We start from the raw sequence: 19,663 nt of genomic DNA, 5'->3' as shown, positions 1-19,663 counted from the left end.
CACCTTTGTGTGTGGCTGCATCAAGCTGTGCGTGGATCCCCGGTACGCAAACACCAAGTGTCACTACGTACTGAGGTTCTACCTGTCCCCGGTGTTGCGAAGGATGGGCCTGGCCTCGCTGCCGCGGAACGCTCCGAGTAGTTGGACCGTTCCGTATCACCTGTCCTTCGTGGAGATATTTATGAGGAAAAACACCTTTGACCACAAGTCCATCAGGAAGTGGTCAGCACGTAGCGTCCTTGAGACCCTTCGGGAAAAGGAGAGGGCGGATCCTGTCGAGCGGTTCCCTGAGCAGACTGTCAAAGCCATTTGGCAGAATGCCTCATCGCCAGAACTTTCCAACAAGCACCAAGACGTGGCTTGGCTGGTGGTGAGAAGGGCTCTGCCTGTGAGATCCTTTATGCACGCCCGGACTCTCTGCCGCACCGCACGCTGCCCTCGAAGTGGCTGCGGGGGGGACGAGACTGTCACACACCTCCTTCTGGAATGTGCCTATGCAGAGGAAGTCTGGAGAGGAATGCAGTGGTGCTTGTCGAGGTTCGTCCCGAGCAGCGCCGTGACGCGGGACTCCGTGCTCTACGGCCTGTTCCCCGGGACTCACACCGAGACGAACATTAACTGCACCTGGAGGATCATCAACTCAGTGAAGGACGCTCTCTGGGCGGTCCGAAACCTGTTGATCTTCCAGCTGAAGGAGTTGACCCCGACCGAGTGTTGCAGACTGGCACATTCCAAGGTCCAAGACTACGTGTTGAGGGACGCGCTGAAGCTTGGGGCAGCTGCCGCCAAGGCGCGGTGGGGAAAGACCACTGTGTAAGATCGGCCTGCCGAAAGAAGAACAGGGGGCCCATACAGACGTTTTTTTGGGCTCTGCTGATGCCTCAGCCAAATATATGTATATATACAAGATTGAAAAAATGCACAGGATTGTAAAGGACAAGAATAAAGTCGAATCTGTGTTTGTAAATATGGACATATGTATGGCATGATCCAATGTACAGACCATCAAATCATTTATGAATAAAGTATATTTTTGAAATAAAAAAAAAAGTTTCCATGACTTATTTTCCACCCTTAATATCCAAGTCCTGTCTGATCTTATGTATTTGTCTGCTTGTGAAAGGAAATATTTAAGGGTGATAGAGTTTAAGTTGTAGAGCTGTAAGTTAACAATCTATAATTCATTCCTACTTGCCAGTGGCTAAAGACAACTTGTCTGTAATAAGTTAAGTACAGAAACCCGGCGAGAGTTTTCTTTTAGGTAAGTTGAATCCTTTTGATAGAAAAAGTAATTTTTTTTCACATTTGTTAAATCCTCTTGTAATTAAATATCCCATCAAGCTTCTTGATTAGCTACTGAACCCCCATATTATTTTTTTGTGATTAGATACCTCTGCACCTTAAAACTTTAGTCATTCTACCCTGCATCTTGATCTTCCTACCAAAGTCAACAATTTCATGTTTTTCCATATTATACTTGTCTTCTTTACTACTTACTTCCCTGTCTATGTTTGCATCATCTGTAAATTTAGCCACCTTGCATTTGCTCATCTCAACTCTGTCATTGACGTACATTATAAGTTGAACATAGTAAACTAAGTACAAAGCAGAGAAGCAATTCATTTTGTAAGAACACGTTCCTTTGTAAGGAAAGACAATATGAAAAGTATAACTCTAAAGAGGGAGTATGAGCAGAGGGACTGGAGTGTACATAAGTCAGGAAAGGTGGCTGGACAGTTTCAGAGTACAGTTACTAAAGCAAACAATATTTTAGGCTGTATAATACAGACAAGGAGTTCAAAAGAAAGGAGGTTATATCAAATTTGTAAAGACACTAGTTCAAAATCAGCTGGATTGTTGCTTAAGAGTGCAGAAATGATTCATGAGAACAGTGAGTTTTGAGGGACTTTAATTATATGTGGAGGAGATGTCTTCTTTAGTGAAAATTAAAGGTGCGTTGAGAGAAGATTTGATCAAGGTTCTCAAAACTACGGGACGTCTGAACAGAGAGGGAGAAACTGCTCCCATTGGTGGAAGGTTCAAGAACCAGGCAGCACAGATTTGAGGTGATTTGTTAAAAAAAAGAAAAAGTGACATGAGGAAAAACATTGAAGTTAAAATTGAACATGCTGCCTGTAAACTTAGATAAAGAATTTCAAGAGGAAACTGAATTATCCGAAAAGGAAGAATGTACAGGGTTACACTGAGAAGGTGGGAGAGTGGAACTGGGCAAACTGCTCATTTAGAGAGAAGGTGCTGATCTGACAGGTGTTTAGCTCTGCAGCCTCGCAGCACCAGGTTCAATTCTAGCCTCGGGTGACTGTGCGGAATTTGCACATTCTCCCCGTGTCTGTGTGGGTTTCCTCCAGGTGCTCCGGTTTCCTCCCACAGTCCAAAGATGTGCAGGTTAGGGTATGGACTAAATTGTCCGTAGTGTTAGGTGCATTAGTCAGAGGGAAATGTGACTGGGTGGGTTACTCTTCGGAGGGTCGGCGTGGACTGGTTGGGCCGAAGGGCCAGTTTCCACACTGTAGGGAGTGTAAAAAATAAATAGCCTCCTGCACCCCCACCATTTTGTGATTCTCTTTATTCTGTATAGTGTGATGAGAGACCTAGACAACATGATAATTGTCAGCACTTTCAATACTCAAGTAATGTTCAGTGTCTCAGATGGTTTGAGAGAGAATAAACTCTGACATCTTCTTTGTGTTTATTCCAGAGTATTTTTTAATCCCAGCAGGTTACACTGGATCATTCCTTAGTTGTGGTGATACAAACAACTTAAAACTAGAAAGAAAGGCCAGCACACCAGTGGATCAGTTCTAAGATAAACACATTTGAAACCTTATTCCCTTCTTCGTAATGCTCCAAACACATATCTTACATTTAAAAATGTGACTTCAACACTCTCTGTGGACTTGGTTTGTAATTTCACCACTTTTTCATTCTATTCACATTTAATTCAATTTTTAAATCCATGCCATCTTCAAACAGAAGATCCTTTTAAAACCCAAAAACCCACCACTCAAACATTCACCGAAACATTGCATTTAGCTGAGACCACACCATCCCTGCCAACCCTGTCCCCAATCCAGCCCATCACCAAACCACCCTCTTCCCAAACCCAGCTGGAATTAAAATTCACTCACATTCTGTGTTCCAGTGACTACCTACAACCCACACATAAACATATGAGCATCTGTTAACTACTGTAATCCAAGTCAGGCAAACTCACCTGGTCATGTTTACCAGGCAGTAGGTCTATATGGGGCACTATATCACATGTCCAACAGGAGGAAGGCAGCTCCAGACTGGTTCCTCACTGCAGAATGGATCCCAATCATTTCACAACTGTCCTTATCTCCTACCTTCCCACAGGACAGCCTCCAGTCAATACCATATTTAGGTAACCAATATTTCCCTAGCAAGTCGCACCACCAACACTGTTAGCATAGCAACTACCATCACCAACACCCTCTCCCCTCACAATCACTGATGCCAATATCCTCTGCCACAGCAACCACCACTACCAACATCATCTCCCTTAGCAACCACCACAACCAATACCCTCTCCCTTCACCACCACTTATACCAAAACTTCTCCCCAAGCAACCACTAGAACCAGGGTCCTCTATCCAGAACAGAGTGTCACCAACAATCCCTCTCTAGCAACTACTGGCAACATCTTCTTTCAATGCAACCACTGCCACCTATAACCCCAAACATAACAACCACCATCACCAGCACCCACCCCACTAGCAACCACTGCTACCAATCCCCCTCCCATTGCAACTACTGTCACCAAATCCCCTGCCCTAGCAACTAATTCAAATAGTATGGTTTCAGTATCATTCTCCACTATTATCCTCTCCCTGAGCAATAAGCCACCAAACTCTTCTTGCCTTGCAACTGTCATCTTCACCAAAGTCCCCACCCCTAGCTACCATCATCTCTATCAATGTCCAGCGTGGTCATTAGCCCCACACTGATCGTAGTATAGGATATAAAAGATCTTCACCCATTTTAGTCCAATGTCGCCATATTGTTTCAAGTTCTCAAAAAAAATGACATTTACATTATTTGTATCTGAAGGATCTGCTGTTGACTGAAGTGGATGGAATTTCTAGCTCTTAATCAAAAGTGAAATATGGAGTTTTTGTTCTGTGTCAATGCATCCACTGACTTCCTGGATAGATGGAGTTCTAAAAACATTCAAAAAGTTCAATACAACCCAGGTCAAAGCAGCCCACTTGATTAGCATCTCATCAATTACCTCCAACATTCACTCTCTCCACCACTGATGCTCAGTTATTGCAGTGTGTACCACTTACAAGATGCACAGTAGAAATTCACCAAGGTTCTTTCAACAGCACCTTCCAATCCAAGACCAAACTACCAGGAAGGACAAAAGGCAGCAGCTCGAAAACAATGTCCTACAGAACTGCTCAAGGAGTTCAGAACTGGTTGAGATAGATCTCCTTTGAGCAGTGCGCCAGTATCACAACATCTGAAGTATTTTCCAACTTTGTCGGTTAGTATCCTGACTCTGCATTGTCCACTCCTCAAACAGGAAACCAGGATTGCTAACAGTGCTGAAGCTGGGAGGTCCCTCTATGTTAGAGCCACTCAGAATCTGCTTCCCAGTGCTTTGACTATCCAACAACCTCTTGCCAGTGGAAAGGGTTGCAAAGGTGATTGGAGGCAGATGACGGGATGAAAGATAACCGCAGCAGGAGAGGGCCAATAAACATTGATTAAAATAATGAAACCTCCCTGCAAATTCTCAACTGAACGAAAGTATTATTCACACTCCAAGGCTCCTCATTTAAAAAGCCTGTCATCTTCAAGGGTGGTATAAAACATGTGGCAGTAGTTAGCATCTGAACACACTAAAGCAGAAAAAAACACAGGAAAGACTCTCACTCCACTCTGAAAAAACAGAGGAAGTGAAGAAAGAGGAACAGCATTGTCGGAATTCCAATTGTTTCATTGTTGCAATTTCCAGGCATTCAGACTGCTGATGGTCAGGTGGTTCCATTTCACCTAAATAGAAACAGGAGCAGGGTACAAAAAAATCAACTCTTTGATCGTCATAACTGCACATCCAGGAGTCTTTTCCGTAAATAATGTTTAACTTCCTCGATCCCGTTCAGTTTTTCGAGCTCATGGTAAGGCAGCTGTAGGTGAGAGCAGAGGACAAAGGGACAGTTAGGTTTGCAGTACGTGCAAGGTGATGGTTAAAGTGCACAGGATTCTTTTTAAACAAGATTGACAACCCTCCCAAACTCAGTTCAAGGACTCATGTAGATCAGATCTGAAACTAGTGCCTAGCTGCTCGCAGGAGGAGCACGGACATGATTAGATTCAGATTAGATTCCCTACAGTATGGAAACAGGCCCTTCGGCCCAACAAGTCCACAATGACCCTCTGAAGGGTAACACTCAGACCCATTCCCCTACATGTACCTCTGACTAATGCACCTAGCACTGTGGGCAAACTTAGCATGGCCAATTTACCTGACCTGCACATCTTTGGACTGTGGGAGGAAATCGGAGCACTTGGAGGAAACCCACGCAGACACGGGGAGAACGTGCAAAATCCACACAGTCACCCAAGGCTGGAATTGAACCCGGGTCCCTGGCGCTGTGAGGCAGCAGTGCTAACCACTGAGCCACCATGCTGCCCATATGGGTGATGTTGTTCAGGCAGTGATGCCATTGAAGCCTTGTCAAAGACGAGTGCTTGCATCAGGGACAACCAGACAGTGAGAAGCCAAAGTTACATTGACACCCAGACACTGAAGGTGTCCTTCCGTGAAGGACACAAGTGATCCAGTGGGTTTTTCCACAGTACAACAGCTTTCATAGTGATGTTTCCTGGTGTCAAATCACAAGTTATCTGATTGGCTCGATTCAATTTTGCAGTTTTTGCTGATGAGATTTGAGTCACAATTCCTGGATTTATCGTCCAGGACCTGACCGACTAAGGCCACTTGCTGCTTTGGCTGCCATGGCCAAGACAGCGATCCTGAATTCACTAAGAAACGTGGAAATAAAAACTGGCCTTGGTTAAACTGATCTTGATGCTGACAGATTGCTGAAAAATATCCAAAAAAAACCACAAAACAAACTCTGAAATTGAAGCGAGGTGGTATAAGTCATAGGAGTCTTATACTGAAAAACCTTTGCATACTAGTGGTTGGCACAATGTGCTTTTCTTGTTTGGTCGATGAATTCAAATTCATCACAATTTTCAAAAGGAAACTGGACAATTACTTGAAAGAGGAAAAAAAATTGCAGGGGAATGGGACTAACCAAATTCCTCAAACACCAGCACAAAATGATCTCCTTCACTGCTTTTTGACTCTGTGATATAATTGTAAAAGCTTGCTTGAAATACAGGGTGAAAACATGGTTTATCATAAGAACTGCATGCTCTTGAAGGAGCAGAGTCTGTCAGGCACAAAGAAAAGCTTTGGGCAATTTCAGGACAATGAGAAAACAAAAAAAAATTGTTTTGCAGAAAGAGGCAACAAGATTCAATCCACGTTTCCATGGATGCCAACCAGGTTAGCCTGAAGTCAGTGCAAGTTAGTGCATTGCACTCCAACTGCCCTCTGAACAAACTCACAATCCAGGTTCTGAATGATTGTACACTCTCCAAATTGGTTTCCTGCTTTCCATTCTGTTAACTTCTCGTCAGCAAATCCTGTACACACATCAACCCCTGTGCACTGGGCTCCCAGATAAGCAGTCCCTCAACTCTGAAACTGGCATCTGAATTTTCAAATCTATCCAATCCCTTGTTTAATTCTTGTCATTTGATAGTAATTAAATTTATATCTTCTCACCCTGTCTCAGCTGATCTCTCTGATGCTTCCTTCCTTAGCTCTGGTCTCCCAGGAACTCAAACTGTGACCCATGGATCAGTCCAGTGTCTTTTCACTGCTCTGCCTCTAGTAGCAGAATCTCCCAGAGCAAACAAATTTCAAGAGATCTGGCAATGAGTTGTAAAAGGCAGATCGTGCTTAGCTCATCAAAGTGAGCTTTTTGGCAAAGTATCATTGAAAGTTAATGAGGGGAGTGTGGTGACTGTTGTCTGTATGTTTTTGACATGGTTAGAAAGGTTGATTAACAAAATTGAGGCTCATGGATTAGGAAGGTCAGGGTTCACTTAGAAAAACAAATTGGCTTAAGGCCAGAGAGCAATGAGTGGATAGATTTTTCTGGGATTGGAGAGTGGTACACATAGTGGTGTTTCTCAAGGGTCACTACTAGGTTCATGGATATACCACCAAAAACAATTTCAATATCGAAATCATTCAGAATAAAAGTTCAAAACTTTTTGATACCAAACTTGGAGGAACGTGAACAGCAAGGATGATAACAAACAATTGGAAAAGATCATAATACAGCAGAATTAGGCCATTCAGCCCATCGTATTTGCTCATCATTTGATCATGGCTGATATCTTTCTCAACCCCATTCTCCTGCCTTCTTCCCATAACCCCTAATCCTCTTACCAAGCAAGAACCTATAATATCTCTGTCTTAAACACAATGACTTGGTCTCCACAATTGTCTGCAGCAATGAGCCCCACATATTAACCACCCTCTGGCTGAAGAAATTCCTCCTAATCTCAGTTTGAGAGGGTTGTCCTTTCACTCTGAGGCTGTGTCCTTGGATCCTAGTCTCTCCTTCTATTGGAAACATCTTCTCCACAGTGTCCAAGCCTCTCAGTATTTTCTAAATTTCAATCAGATACCCTTCACCCTTCTAAACTCCATCGAGTACAGTCCCAGAGTCCTCAATTGCTCTTCATATGACAAGGATCATTCTTGTAAACCCTCTCTGGACCCCCTTCAACGCTAGCATATCCTTTCTTAGATTCAGGGTTCAAAACTACTCAATATTCCAAATGCGGTCTGACCAGAGCCTTATATAACCTCAGCAGTACATTTCTGAGTTTGCTTTCTAGCCGTCTCGAAATGAATGCTAATCATTAGCAGTGCCCTGTGTGGCACCTTGTCAAATACATCATGTCCACTAGCTTTCCTTTGTCTAACTTGCTTGTTACCTCCTCCAAGAATTCCAATGGATTCTTTCAGGTATGACTTCCTCTTGATGCTGACTCAGCCCTACTTTATCTTGCACTTCCAAGTACCCTGTAATCTCATCCTTCATCCCTTCTTAAACAGGGGTGTTTCAAAAGCCATTTTCCAGACCTCTGGGACCCTCCCTTACTCCAGTGATTCTTGAAAGATCACAACCAATGCCTCCACAATCTCTCAGCTATCCCCTTCAGAACGTTGGGGTGTAGTCATTATAGCCCAGGTGATTTAACAACCTTCACATCTTCAGCTTTCCCAACACTTTCTCATTAATGATAGTCACTACATTCAGCTCTGCCCCACTGACTCATTTGAAACTCTGCTATGATTGCTGGTGTCACTCAGTGAATACTTATGCAAAGTGTATTTTCAGTTCCTCCACCATTTCTTTGTTTCCCATTACTATTCCTCCAGCCATTTTCCAGCGGCTTCATGTCGACGCTTGCTTCTCTCTTACCTTTTAGGCATCTAAAAAATCTGATGCAATCTTCTTTTAAAATAGCAGCTGGCCGACTCTCATATTTAGTTTCTTACCCTTATTGTATTTCAGTTATCCTCTGTTGTTTTTTAAAGGCTTCCCATTAATCATTGAATCCCTACAGTTTGGAAGCAGGCCGTTCAGGCCATCGAATCTACACCATCCCTGCAAAGAGCATTCCACCCAGACTCCCCCATCTTATTTTTTGAGAAGATTTGCAAATGCCTTGCAAGAACTGTAACAAATACTACATTGGCAAACAGCCAGAAAACTAGCCACCAGGACACATGAACATCAACTAGCCACAAAAAGACATAAGCCTCTCTCACTAGTATCTTTACATACAGATGAGGAAGGACACCACTTCGACTGGGACAACACATCCATCCTAGGACAAGCCAAACAGAGAAATGCATGAGAATTCCTAGAAGCATGGCATTCCAACTGGAACTATCAACAAACACATTGACTTGGATCCCATTTACCACCCCCTGAGAAAAAGAACAGGAAATGACATCACCACAGGAAGTGACGTTACCACAGGAAATGATATCATCAACTCAAGCATATAAATACAAAATGGGCTACACCACCAGTGCTTCATCCGGAGGCTCACTGAAGATGTTACCTAGTGTATGGTGACAAAGCATCTGAAAAAGAACCTTCCAGCTCTGTGAGCAAACCAACATCCAGTTCTCCATCCTATTCTTGTAACCCTGCATTTCCCATGGCTAATCTACCTAGCCTGCATATCCCTGGACACTATGGGCAATTTAGTATGGCCAATCCACCTAAACCTGCATATTTTTGGAGCAAACTCATGCAGACACAGACGAACATGCAAACTCCACACAGTCGCCTGTGGCTAGAATCAAGCCTGGGCCCCTGGCATTATGCCATGCCACCCTTTTTAAAAGTTTGTTCAATCAGATTTTTGTCCCTTGTCTTCAGAAGTCTCTCTCTCACAGGAAGACTTCATTACATTGTCTGCATTTTCTTTTGCTTTTATGCTGTCCCTGACTTCCCTGGTCAGTCATGATTGCCTCATCCTCTCCTTAGTATGTTTCTTCTTCCTTGGGATGAATTTCTGCTGTGTCTCCTGAATTACCCCCAGAAACTCCTGTCATCGCTGCTCCACCATCTTCCCTACCAGATTCCGATTCCAGTAACTCAGGCCAACCCCTCCCTCATGTCTTTATAGTTACCTTTCCTCTACTGTAATACATGTTATTCCAGCTTCTCCCTCAAACTGCAGGGTGAATTCTATCATATTATAGTCACTAGCCCCCAGGAGGTGCTTCACCTTCAGCTCTCTAATCAAGTCTGCCTCAACACCAAATCTAGAAGTGCCTGTTCCCTCGTAAGTTTGACCACAAGCTGCTCCAAAGATCCATCTTGTAGACATTCCACAAATTCCTTTTCTTGAGATCTGCTAACAACCTAACTTTCCCAATCCAATAGCTTATTGAAATCCGTATGATTATTGTAGTAGTGCCTGTCTTACATGCCTCTTCTATCTCCTGATTTATTTCCTGCTGCACATCCTGACTACTGCTAGGATGCCTGTACACAACTCCCATCAGGATCTTTTTTTCCTTTCCAGTTCCTCAACTCTTTGAGGTGTGAAACATTTTGACAGAAGAGATAGCGTGAGGCAATGCAGATTGAAGTAGTGGCAACCAATCCTCACAGGTCGCAGGACATACTGAGAGAGTGATCAACAAAGTATAAGCAAATTCAGCATTAACTTAAATGCAAATATCTGGGACAGAACTTGAATTTGGGATTGCTCCAGCAAACAGCTGGCACAGAAATGAAATGCTGAATGGTCTCCTATGCTGTAACCCTCTATCGTTATATGGCTTCAGGAAGGGAAGAACTGTACCTGCAGAATGGTATATCCTAGTAGTCGCAGGTGTCGATCCCGCATGGCTCGAGATCCCACCAACACATCCGAGTTGTGGCAGTAATGCCATTTGTCATTCACCGACATCACAATCCTGTGGGAAGGAGAGCCTGTTACTGATGAAACATGCAACTCCACTGCTGGACTGGTTCAGTTTAAGTACTACCACTTCCCAGGTTTTCATAGATCCAAGCTGTCACCACAAATGACGTTGTTTGTTACATCCATCATTGTGGGATAGAGTCATACAGCATGGAAACAGACTCTTTGGATTAACACATCCAGGTCTTGCCAATCAGGAATCCTAAACTGAACAAGGTCCCATTTGTCTGTGTCCCTCTAAACCTTACCTTTCCATGTACCTATCCAAATATCTTTTAAATGCTGTATCTGTCTCTACGACTTCCTCTGGCAGCCTGTTCCATAAACACATCATCGTGTGTGAGAAAAGGTTTCCCTTCAGGTCCCTTTTAAATCTTTCCCTTCTCACCTTAAACCTATGCCCTCTAGTTTTGGACTCCCCTACCCTGGGAAAAGACCTTGACTATTCACCTTATCCATGCCCCTCATGATTTTTATAAATCTCTCCAAGGTCACCCCTCAGCCTTGTATACTCCAGGTAAAAAAAGTGCCAGTCTATCCAGCCTCACCTATAACCCAAACCTTCCAGTCTCAGTAACAGCCTTGTAAATCATTTTTGCATCCTTTCCAGTTTAATAACATCCTTGCTGTAGCAGAATTGGGCAACCAGAATTGTATGCAGTATTTCAAAAGTGGCCTTATCAATGTCCTATACAGCCATAACATGACATCCCAATTCCTATACTCAATGCTTGACCGATGATGGCAAGCATCCAAATGCCTTCTTGTCTACCAGCAATGCCACTTTCAAGGAGCTATGTGCCTGCACCCCTCAGTCTCTTGAAATTGTTAAGGATGCAAACTATATAAGAGTAACCCCCACTCTTTGCTCATCCGCAGAGCACAATGCTATTCCATCCATCACCTCTGTGCCCTCTTTTTGAAGAGCAAAAAACTGTCTTTAAACCATTCGGCCAGGTACATACATACAAACATATGAATTCGGAGCTGAAGTAGACTCTTTTTAAATTCATTCATAGGATGTGGGGTTCACTAGCTAGGCCAGCATTTATTGCCCATCCCCAATTACCAAGAGGGCAATCACATTGCTACGAATGTGGGAGTCACATGTAAGCCAGACCAGATAAGGACTGCAGTCTCCTTCCCTAAAGGATATTAGTGAACAGGATGGCATTTTACAACAATCAACAATGGTTACATGGTCAACATTAGACTCTTCATTTTTTATTGAATGCAAATTCCACCATCTGCTGTGGAAGGATTGGAACCTGGGTCCCCAGAACGTTACCTGGGGTCTCTGGATTAATAGGCTTCGCAGTAGAAGGGCTTATGCCTGGAACGTCACTTCTCCCACTCCTTGGATGCTGCCTGATCTGCTGTGCTTTTCCAGCACAATATCCTCTGGATTAAAAGTCTAACAATAGTACCACAAGGTTAGCGTGTCTCCCCAAACCTGTTGCCCGATTTGAGAAGATCATGGCTATGTAAAGATCTCATTGTGAGTTGTGTACAATTTCATCTTATTCTAGCAGTGGGGAAGAGAGATAAAGAGAAGTGTGTGTGTTATAGTTGTTGTGGGTGAGTGTGAATGTGATATCAGTTTTATCCAGAAACAATCCTATTGTGGGCGCAGGATAATAACAACCATTTAACTATTTAACGGGTAGATAACTATGGCATTGGGTTCAAAGCTGAAATATCCAGCTTGCAAAGAGAAAACATCTATCCTTCTTTCTCCTCCCCCTCCTCTTGTCTGGGGAAGTAACAGAAAATCTGGCAGCTGTTCTCACTCACTATAAATTGATCTCTCTGCAACTTCCTTTGCTGAAGAGGAAAAGGTTCAAAATCACCATCAGAGACACCAAAAGTGAATCCTCAAACAGTTAATTGAAGTCTGAGAATTGGTTTGTCCACCATCTCCTGTCATTAGCAGTCAAAAGAAAAAACACTCATCGACACCTGTAACAAGAACAGAACGTTCTAGGAAAACTCAGTGGGTCTGGCAGCATCTACTGAGTCAAAACATGTATCCGAGGAACAAGAGAGTCTCCTGCTCCTTGAATGCTGCCTGACTGGCTGTTCTTTTCCAGCACCACACGTTTTGACTCTGATCTCCAGCATCTGCAGTTCTCACTTTCTCCCAACATCTAGTGAGAGAAAGCAAAGTTAATGTTTCCGATCCAGCATCCCTTCTTCAGAACATCGACATCTGTGATCCATACTGGTGCCACACTTTGCTTTTTTCTCCCTTCCTCTAATGTTTGTGTCTGGCTCTGTCTCTATGTGTATCTGTTCGATTGCGTACAGAATTTCACAAATGGATAGAGTTCAGGTTTTGCAGTTAAAAGTTAGCAATTCATGTATTTTTTTCTTGCCATTGGTTAATATAATTTATTTTCCTGCTTATGAAAAAAATGGTGCGTATATTTTTATAACCTGAATTTGACAGGCAAAATGGTGCAATTTGGTGACTTAATCAAATTTTTCACATTGTGATGACTCCTGGAAAAGTGGGACTTGATTTCCAGCATATTACCTCAATGAGTGACAACAGCTGAGGTGATCATAATCCCCCCATTTTCCTGTCCGTCCTCCATTCCCTTGTTAATCAAGAATTAAACCTCACTCAGCCTGAAAAATGTACAATGATCCCATCTTCACTGCTCTCTGGGGAAGAGATATGTTTAAACTGCATCTTCTGTTTGTAGTTTTTCAGCATGTATCCCATCAAATCCCCTCAGGATCTTGCATGTTTCACTAAGATTACATTTCATTCTTCTAAACTGGGCTGGATACAGGGCAAACCTTCCTATCCTCCCTCATAAGACAAGCCCTTCAATGCCAAACTCAGTTGAATGAGTTTTTTCTTAACTGCTTCTAATGAAATTGTATATTTTCTTAAATAAGGACCAAAACTGTATATTGCACTCCAGATGCTGTCTCACCAAAGCTCTGTATAACTGTAGCAAAATCTCCCAAGGGAGGCAGTGGGCATAATGGTCATGTCACTGGATTAGTAATCCAGAATCCCAGGCTGTAATGTTCGGGAGGACATAGGTTTGGATCCCACCATGACAGATGGTGAAATCCAAATTCCATAAAAAAACAGAAATCAAAAGCTAGTCTAAGGTGATTGCTTATTATGAAAACCGCTCTGGCTCATTAATGCTCTATAGGGAAGGAAATTTGCCATCCTGACATGGTTTGGCCTACATGTAACTCTAGACCCACAGCAATGTGGTTGTCTCCTAACTGTCCTCAGAAATGGCTTAGCAAGCCTCCAAGTTCTAGGCTAATTAAGCATGGGCAAAAAATGCTGGCCTAGCCAGCAACACTCACATCCGTCAAACAAATACTAAAATATTCAATTTCCCTTGCAATAACTGACAACAGCCAATTCGAATTGCTTGTAGTACCTGAATGCTACCATTTTGGGATTCATATCTGGACATCTAAATCGCTCTGTTCTGCATTTTATCTTCAGTTAAATAATATATTACTTTCCAAAGTGGAAAACTATAACTTTTTCCCACATGATATTGCATCTTCCAAATTTTCTGCCCACTCACTTAACCCATCTATAAAATTAATATTGCTGAAAAAAAATTCTCAAAGCTTTTGGACTTTTACTCATCAGGATAATTCACAAGAATACTAATTCAAGGAGAAAACTAACCTCTAGTGGCATCTACTAATCAGAGTCCACTGTAGCACTATCCTCTTACACAATGCAGATGCTGGTTTTCTCTTTTTATTCACTCATGAAATGTAGGCCTCTCTGGCTAGTCCCCCATTTATTGCCCATCCCTAATTGCCCAGATGGTAGTTAAGAGTCAACCACATTACTGTAGGTCTGGAGTCACATGTAAGCCAGACCAGGTAAGGATGGCAGTTTCCTTCCCTCAAGGGCATTAAGAAATTAGAAGTGTTTTTCTGATAATTGACAATGGTTTAATGGTCATAATTAGACTTTTAATTCCAGATTCTTTACTGAGTTCAAATTCCACATTTGCCATGGCAGGATTTGAACCTGAGTCCCCAGAACATTAACTGAGTTTTTGAATTAATAGTCTAGCAATAATACCACTAGGCCAATGCCTCCCCTTACATTGGTATTTCCTGGAAAACAAAAAGCTTCAACAGACAGTGCCTTTCTTCTCATAATAGAAAACCCTATTTCCATCCACACCCCTTTGTACAGCCCTTCTGTTATCTTCACAACTTACCTGGCTTGGTGTTGTTGGCAAGTTTAGCAACCATACATTTATTCTTTGCAAATGATTTGAGTCCCAGTAGAGCCTGTGATTTTTGACTTGTTATATCATGCTAACCCAAAATTGCCCATTTCTGCCTAATCTCTGTTTGCTGTTCACTAACCAATCCTCAACCAAGACAATTTGTTATCTCCTACACCAGGAGGTCTCATTCTGTGTTATAATCTTTAGAAACATTTGAAGTAGAAGCAGAAAATACCACTCTGGCACGTGATGCTGCCCATCCACATAGTTAAGATCATGGTTGATCTGCTTGTGTTGTGAATTCCAAATTTCCACCTACTCCAGATAAACTCTGTGCCTGGCAAGAATCTACCCACCTCCATCTTTAAAATGTTCAATTATCGCATTCCCATCACCTTCTGAGATGGACAGTTCCAAAGTTGAATACTCTCAGCGTGAAAAAAATATTCTCATCTTTGTCCTGAAAGATCAACCCCTGATTTTAAATCAGTTCCCACTGATTCTAGACTGACCCCAAAACACATTTTGAAAATATGCTTTCCATGTCTAACTTGTCAAGACCACTCAATCAATGTGTCCTTGTGCATGAATCATAGAAGATTAGCTTGCAGGTGCAACAGGTAATTACAAAGGCAAATGGAATTTTGTCCTTCACTGCTAAAGGGATTGAGTTTAAAAGCAGGGAGGTTATGTTGCAGCTGTACAAGGTGCTGGTGAGGCCACACCTGGAGTACTATGTGCAGTTTTGGTCTCCTTATTTGAGAAAGGATGTACTTGCACTCGAGGGGGTGCAGAGGAAGTTCACTAGGTTGATTCCGGAATTGAAGGGGTTGGTTTATGAGGACAGACTGAGTAGACTGGGATTATATTCATTGGAATTTAGAAGAATGAGGGCTGATCGTGAGGAAACATTTAAAATTATGAAGGGAATAGATAGAATAGAAGTGGAGAGAATGTTTCCACTGGTGGGTGAAACTAGAGTAAGAGGGCATAGCATAAGGATTAGAGGGAGCAGACTTAGGACTGAGTTGAAAAGGCACTTCTTCACTCAGAGGATTGTGAAACTGTGGAATTCCCTGCCCAGGGAAGTAGTTGAGACTTCCTCAGTAAATGTTTATAAAGCTAAGATAGATTTTTTTTTAACAGTAAAGAAATTAAGGGATATGGTGAGAGGGTAGGTAAGTGGAACTGAGGTCACGAAAAGATCAGCCATGATCTTATTGAATGATAGAACAGGCTCGATGGGCCAGATGGCCGACTCCTGCTCCTAGTTCTTATGTCCTTAACATGAGAATATCTGCTTTGGTATTGCTGTGAAAATCCTGAAATTCCCTCCCTCATGGCATTGTGGATCTACCTACAAGCAGGTGGACTCTGTGGTTCAAGAAGACAGCTGAGCACCACCTTCTCAAGGGGCAACTAAGAAATGAGTAATGAGTGTTCTGAGGAATGATCATTGGACCCGATTTCTTTGATTTCTTTCCACAGGTGCTGCCAGACTTGCTGAGCTTTTCCAGCAATTTATTTTTGTTTCTGATTTCCAGCCTCTGCAGTTCATTTGGCTTTTAATGAGTAATAAGTTCTGGCCCAGCCAGTGACAGGCACGTCCCATGAATGAATTAAACAAAGGCCACCTCTCATACTTTTAAACTCCAACAGCAACAAACCCAGTCTGTTCAACCTTGTTCCACAAAACTGGCTAATTTCAGCTATCATTCTAGTAAAACCTCTTATGAATCACTTATAATCCATTTATAGTCTTCCTCAGAAAAAGACACCAAAACTACACACAGTATTCAAGATGTGGTTTCACCAATGCCCTGTATAACTAAAGCATGACATTCTTATTTTTACTTGCAATTCTTCTTGTAAAGTAGAGCATCCCATTCACCTTCTTGATTTTGTGTGTACCTGCATTCGTAACTTCTTGTGGCTCATGCACTAGAACACTTAAACCCCTTAAACCGCGGAATTCTGCAGCTTTGCTCCATTTAAGTAACACTTTGCTTTTTTCACTCTTTCTGCCAAAGTGAACAACTTCACTCTTCTCACATTACATACTCTATTGCCAATTTTTGCTCACCCATTCAGCCTAACTATACATGGATAGAATAGATCTACAGATCTAACGATCTCATCTAATTGTATATATAAAATCTTCATATATGACTTCTTCACAACCTATTTTCCTAGTTATGTTGGGTGTTGTTGTCAAGTTTAACAACCTTACATGCATTCATCAGCAAACGTAGTCACTACACTTTTGCTCCCTTCATCTTCATCGACATAAAAAGTTCAAGCCCCAGTATAGACCCCTGTAGGGTTCAACATGTCACATCTTACCAATTAGTCAAGACCCATCTACACAAACACTCTTGTTTTCTGCCAGCCAGCTAATTTTCTATCCATGCTGATATGTTGCCCATACAACATAAGCATTTATTTTCAAAAATATTCCCTGATGTGGCACCTTATTAAATTCCTTTTGAAAATCCAAATTGTGTCTTCAGGCTCTCCATTATCCACAGCACGTACCCCTTCAAAAGAACTTCAATAACTTAAACATGACTGCTCTTTGAAGAAACCACACGCAGTCCACATTTACCTTGAGATTTTGAAGTATGCAGCTACACTCTCTTTAATGATTAATTCTAACACCTTCAACATGACAGATATTGAGCCAACCAGTCTGGATTTTCATACTGACTGCCTCCCTTCCTTCTTGAACAGACAAGTTATATTTGCTACTTTCTAGTTGACAGAACCTTTCCTAAATTTAGAGAATTTTGGAAAATTGATACCAACACATTCTCTACCTCTCGAGCAATCTCATTTTTAACCCTAAGATGAAGCTGATCAGGACCTGGAGACCCGACAGCCTGCAATTCTTCAGTACCCTCAGTTTGCTCAGGACCACAACTCTCTGCTGATTTCCCCTGCCCCTTCCAACCCCTTATGTATAATTATTCTTAGACTGATTTTTATAATCTCTATAATGAAGACTGAAAGAATATATATGTTCATTTCATCCGCCATTTCCTTTTTAATTCCTATTAACTCCCCATTCTCACGCACTAGAGGACCAATACATATTTTACACATAAACCGAAAGAACTGTGGACGCTCGAAATCAGAAACTAAATCAGAAACTAAATCAGAAATTGCTGGAACACCTCAGCATGTCTAGCAGCATCCGTGAAGAGAAATCAGAGTTAACTTTGCAGGTCAAGTGACCCATCCTCAGTACTGACAAGGGTCACTCAACCCAATACATTAACTCTGATTTCTCTCCACAGATGCTGCAAGATGTGCTGAGCTTTTTTAGCAATTTCTGTTTTTGTACACACTTTACATAACTTTCTTTCTTTTTAAATACTTGTAGAAACGCTTGCTATTTTGTTTGTACATCCCCAGCTGTCTCCCTCTCATTTTCTAATTTATTCCTCCTGAATACTTTTAGCCATTTCTCGCTGTTTTCTTGATGTACCATCTCTGAGGTCCCTGTGTGGTGGTAATTTCCAAAACTGGAATTCAGTGTGTTGGCACAACAAGTGGCATGTGAGGAATCTCAGCCACAGATTAGAAGGAAAGTTAATTCTGACCAAACATCTGACCTACTACATACCTTTGCACAGTTATATGCTTTTCCTTACACTTGATGCTTTTCCTAAATTCTTTAGTTAACATAGAACATAGAAAAATACAGCGCAGTACAGGCCCTTTGGCCCTCGATGTTGCGCCGATCCAAGCCCATCTAACCTACACTATCCCACTATCCTCCATATGCCTATCCAATGCCCGTTTAAATGCCCATAAAGAGGGAGAGTCCACCACTGCTACTTCCATGAACTCACGACTCGCTGAGTAAAGAATCTACCCCTAACATCTGTCCTATACCTACCACCCCTTAATTTAAAGCTATGCCCCCTCGTAATAGCTGACTCCATACGTGGCAAAAGGTTCTCATGGTCAACCCTATCTAAACCCCTAATCATCTTGTACACCTCTATCAAGTCACCCCTAAACCTTCTTTTCTCCAATGAAAACAGCCCCAAGTGCCTCAGCCTTTCCTCATACGATCTTCCTACCATACCAGGCAACATCCTGGTAAACCTCTTCTGCACCCGTTCCAGTGCCTCCACATCCTTCCTATAGTATGGTGACCAAAACTGCACACAATACTCCAGATGCGGCCGCACCAGAGTCTTATACAACTGCAACATGACCTCAGGACTCAAACTCAATTCCTCTACCAATAAAAGCCAGTACGCCATATGCCTTCTTCACCGGACTATTTACCTGGGTGGCAACTTTCAGAGATCTGTGTACATGGACACCAAGATCCCTCTGCTCATCCACACTACCAAGTATCCGACCATTAGCCCAGTACCCCATCTTTTTGTTACTCATACCAAAGTGAATCACCTCACACTTACCCACATTGAACTCCATTTGCCACCTTTCTGCCCAGCTCTGCAGCTTATCTATATCCTGCTGTAACCTGCCACAACCTTCCTCCCTGTCAACAACTCCACTGACTTTCGTATCATCCACAAACTTGCTCACCCAACCTTCTAGCCCCTCCTTCAGGTCATTTATAAAAATGACAAACAGCAATGGTCCCAAAACAGATCCTTGAGGAACACCGCCAGTAACTGCACTCCAAGATGAACCTTTACCATCAACTACTACCCTCTGTCTTCTTCCAGCTAGCCAATTCCTAATCCAAACCTCCAACTCACCCTCAATGCCATACCTCCGTAGTTTTTGCAGTAGCCTACCATGGGGAACCTTATCAAACGCCTTACTAAAATCCATATACACCACAT

General features: G+C 42.4%; 1 protein-coding gene across 2 annotated transcripts in view; it reads right to left on the bottom strand.

The window, feature by feature from the left end:
- Window positions 1–2,630: 2,630 nt before the first annotated feature.
- Window positions 2,631–19,663, bottom strand: part of fastk (Fas-activated serine/threonine kinase) — a 70,806-nt gene continuing 53,773 nt past the window's right edge. The window contains exons 9-10 of one of the 2 annotated variants that reach the window (XM_072569620.1): window positions 10,474–10,588; window positions 2,633–5,177 (exon numbers count right to left, since the gene is read on the bottom strand). In XM_072569620.1, coding sequence (XP_072425721.1) covers window positions 5,091–5,177; window positions 10,474–10,588 — 202 coding nt within the window. In that variant the 3' untranslated portion in view covers window positions 2,633–5,090. Of the gene's footprint in view, window positions 5,178–10,473; window positions 10,589–19,663 lie in introns of both variants that reach the window. The other variant, XM_072569621.1, reaches the window with a different exon arrangement.

The sequence above is a fragment of the Chiloscyllium punctatum genome, chromosome 5, assembly GCF_047496795.1.
Source record: "Chiloscyllium punctatum isolate Juve2018m chromosome 5, sChiPun1.3, whole genome shotgun sequence".
In the NCBI taxonomy this organism is placed as follows: Eukaryota; Metazoa; Chordata; class Chondrichthyes; order Orectolobiformes; family Hemiscylliidae; genus Chiloscyllium; species Chiloscyllium punctatum.
This window is presented reverse-complemented; position numbering and strand designations above follow the sequence as displayed.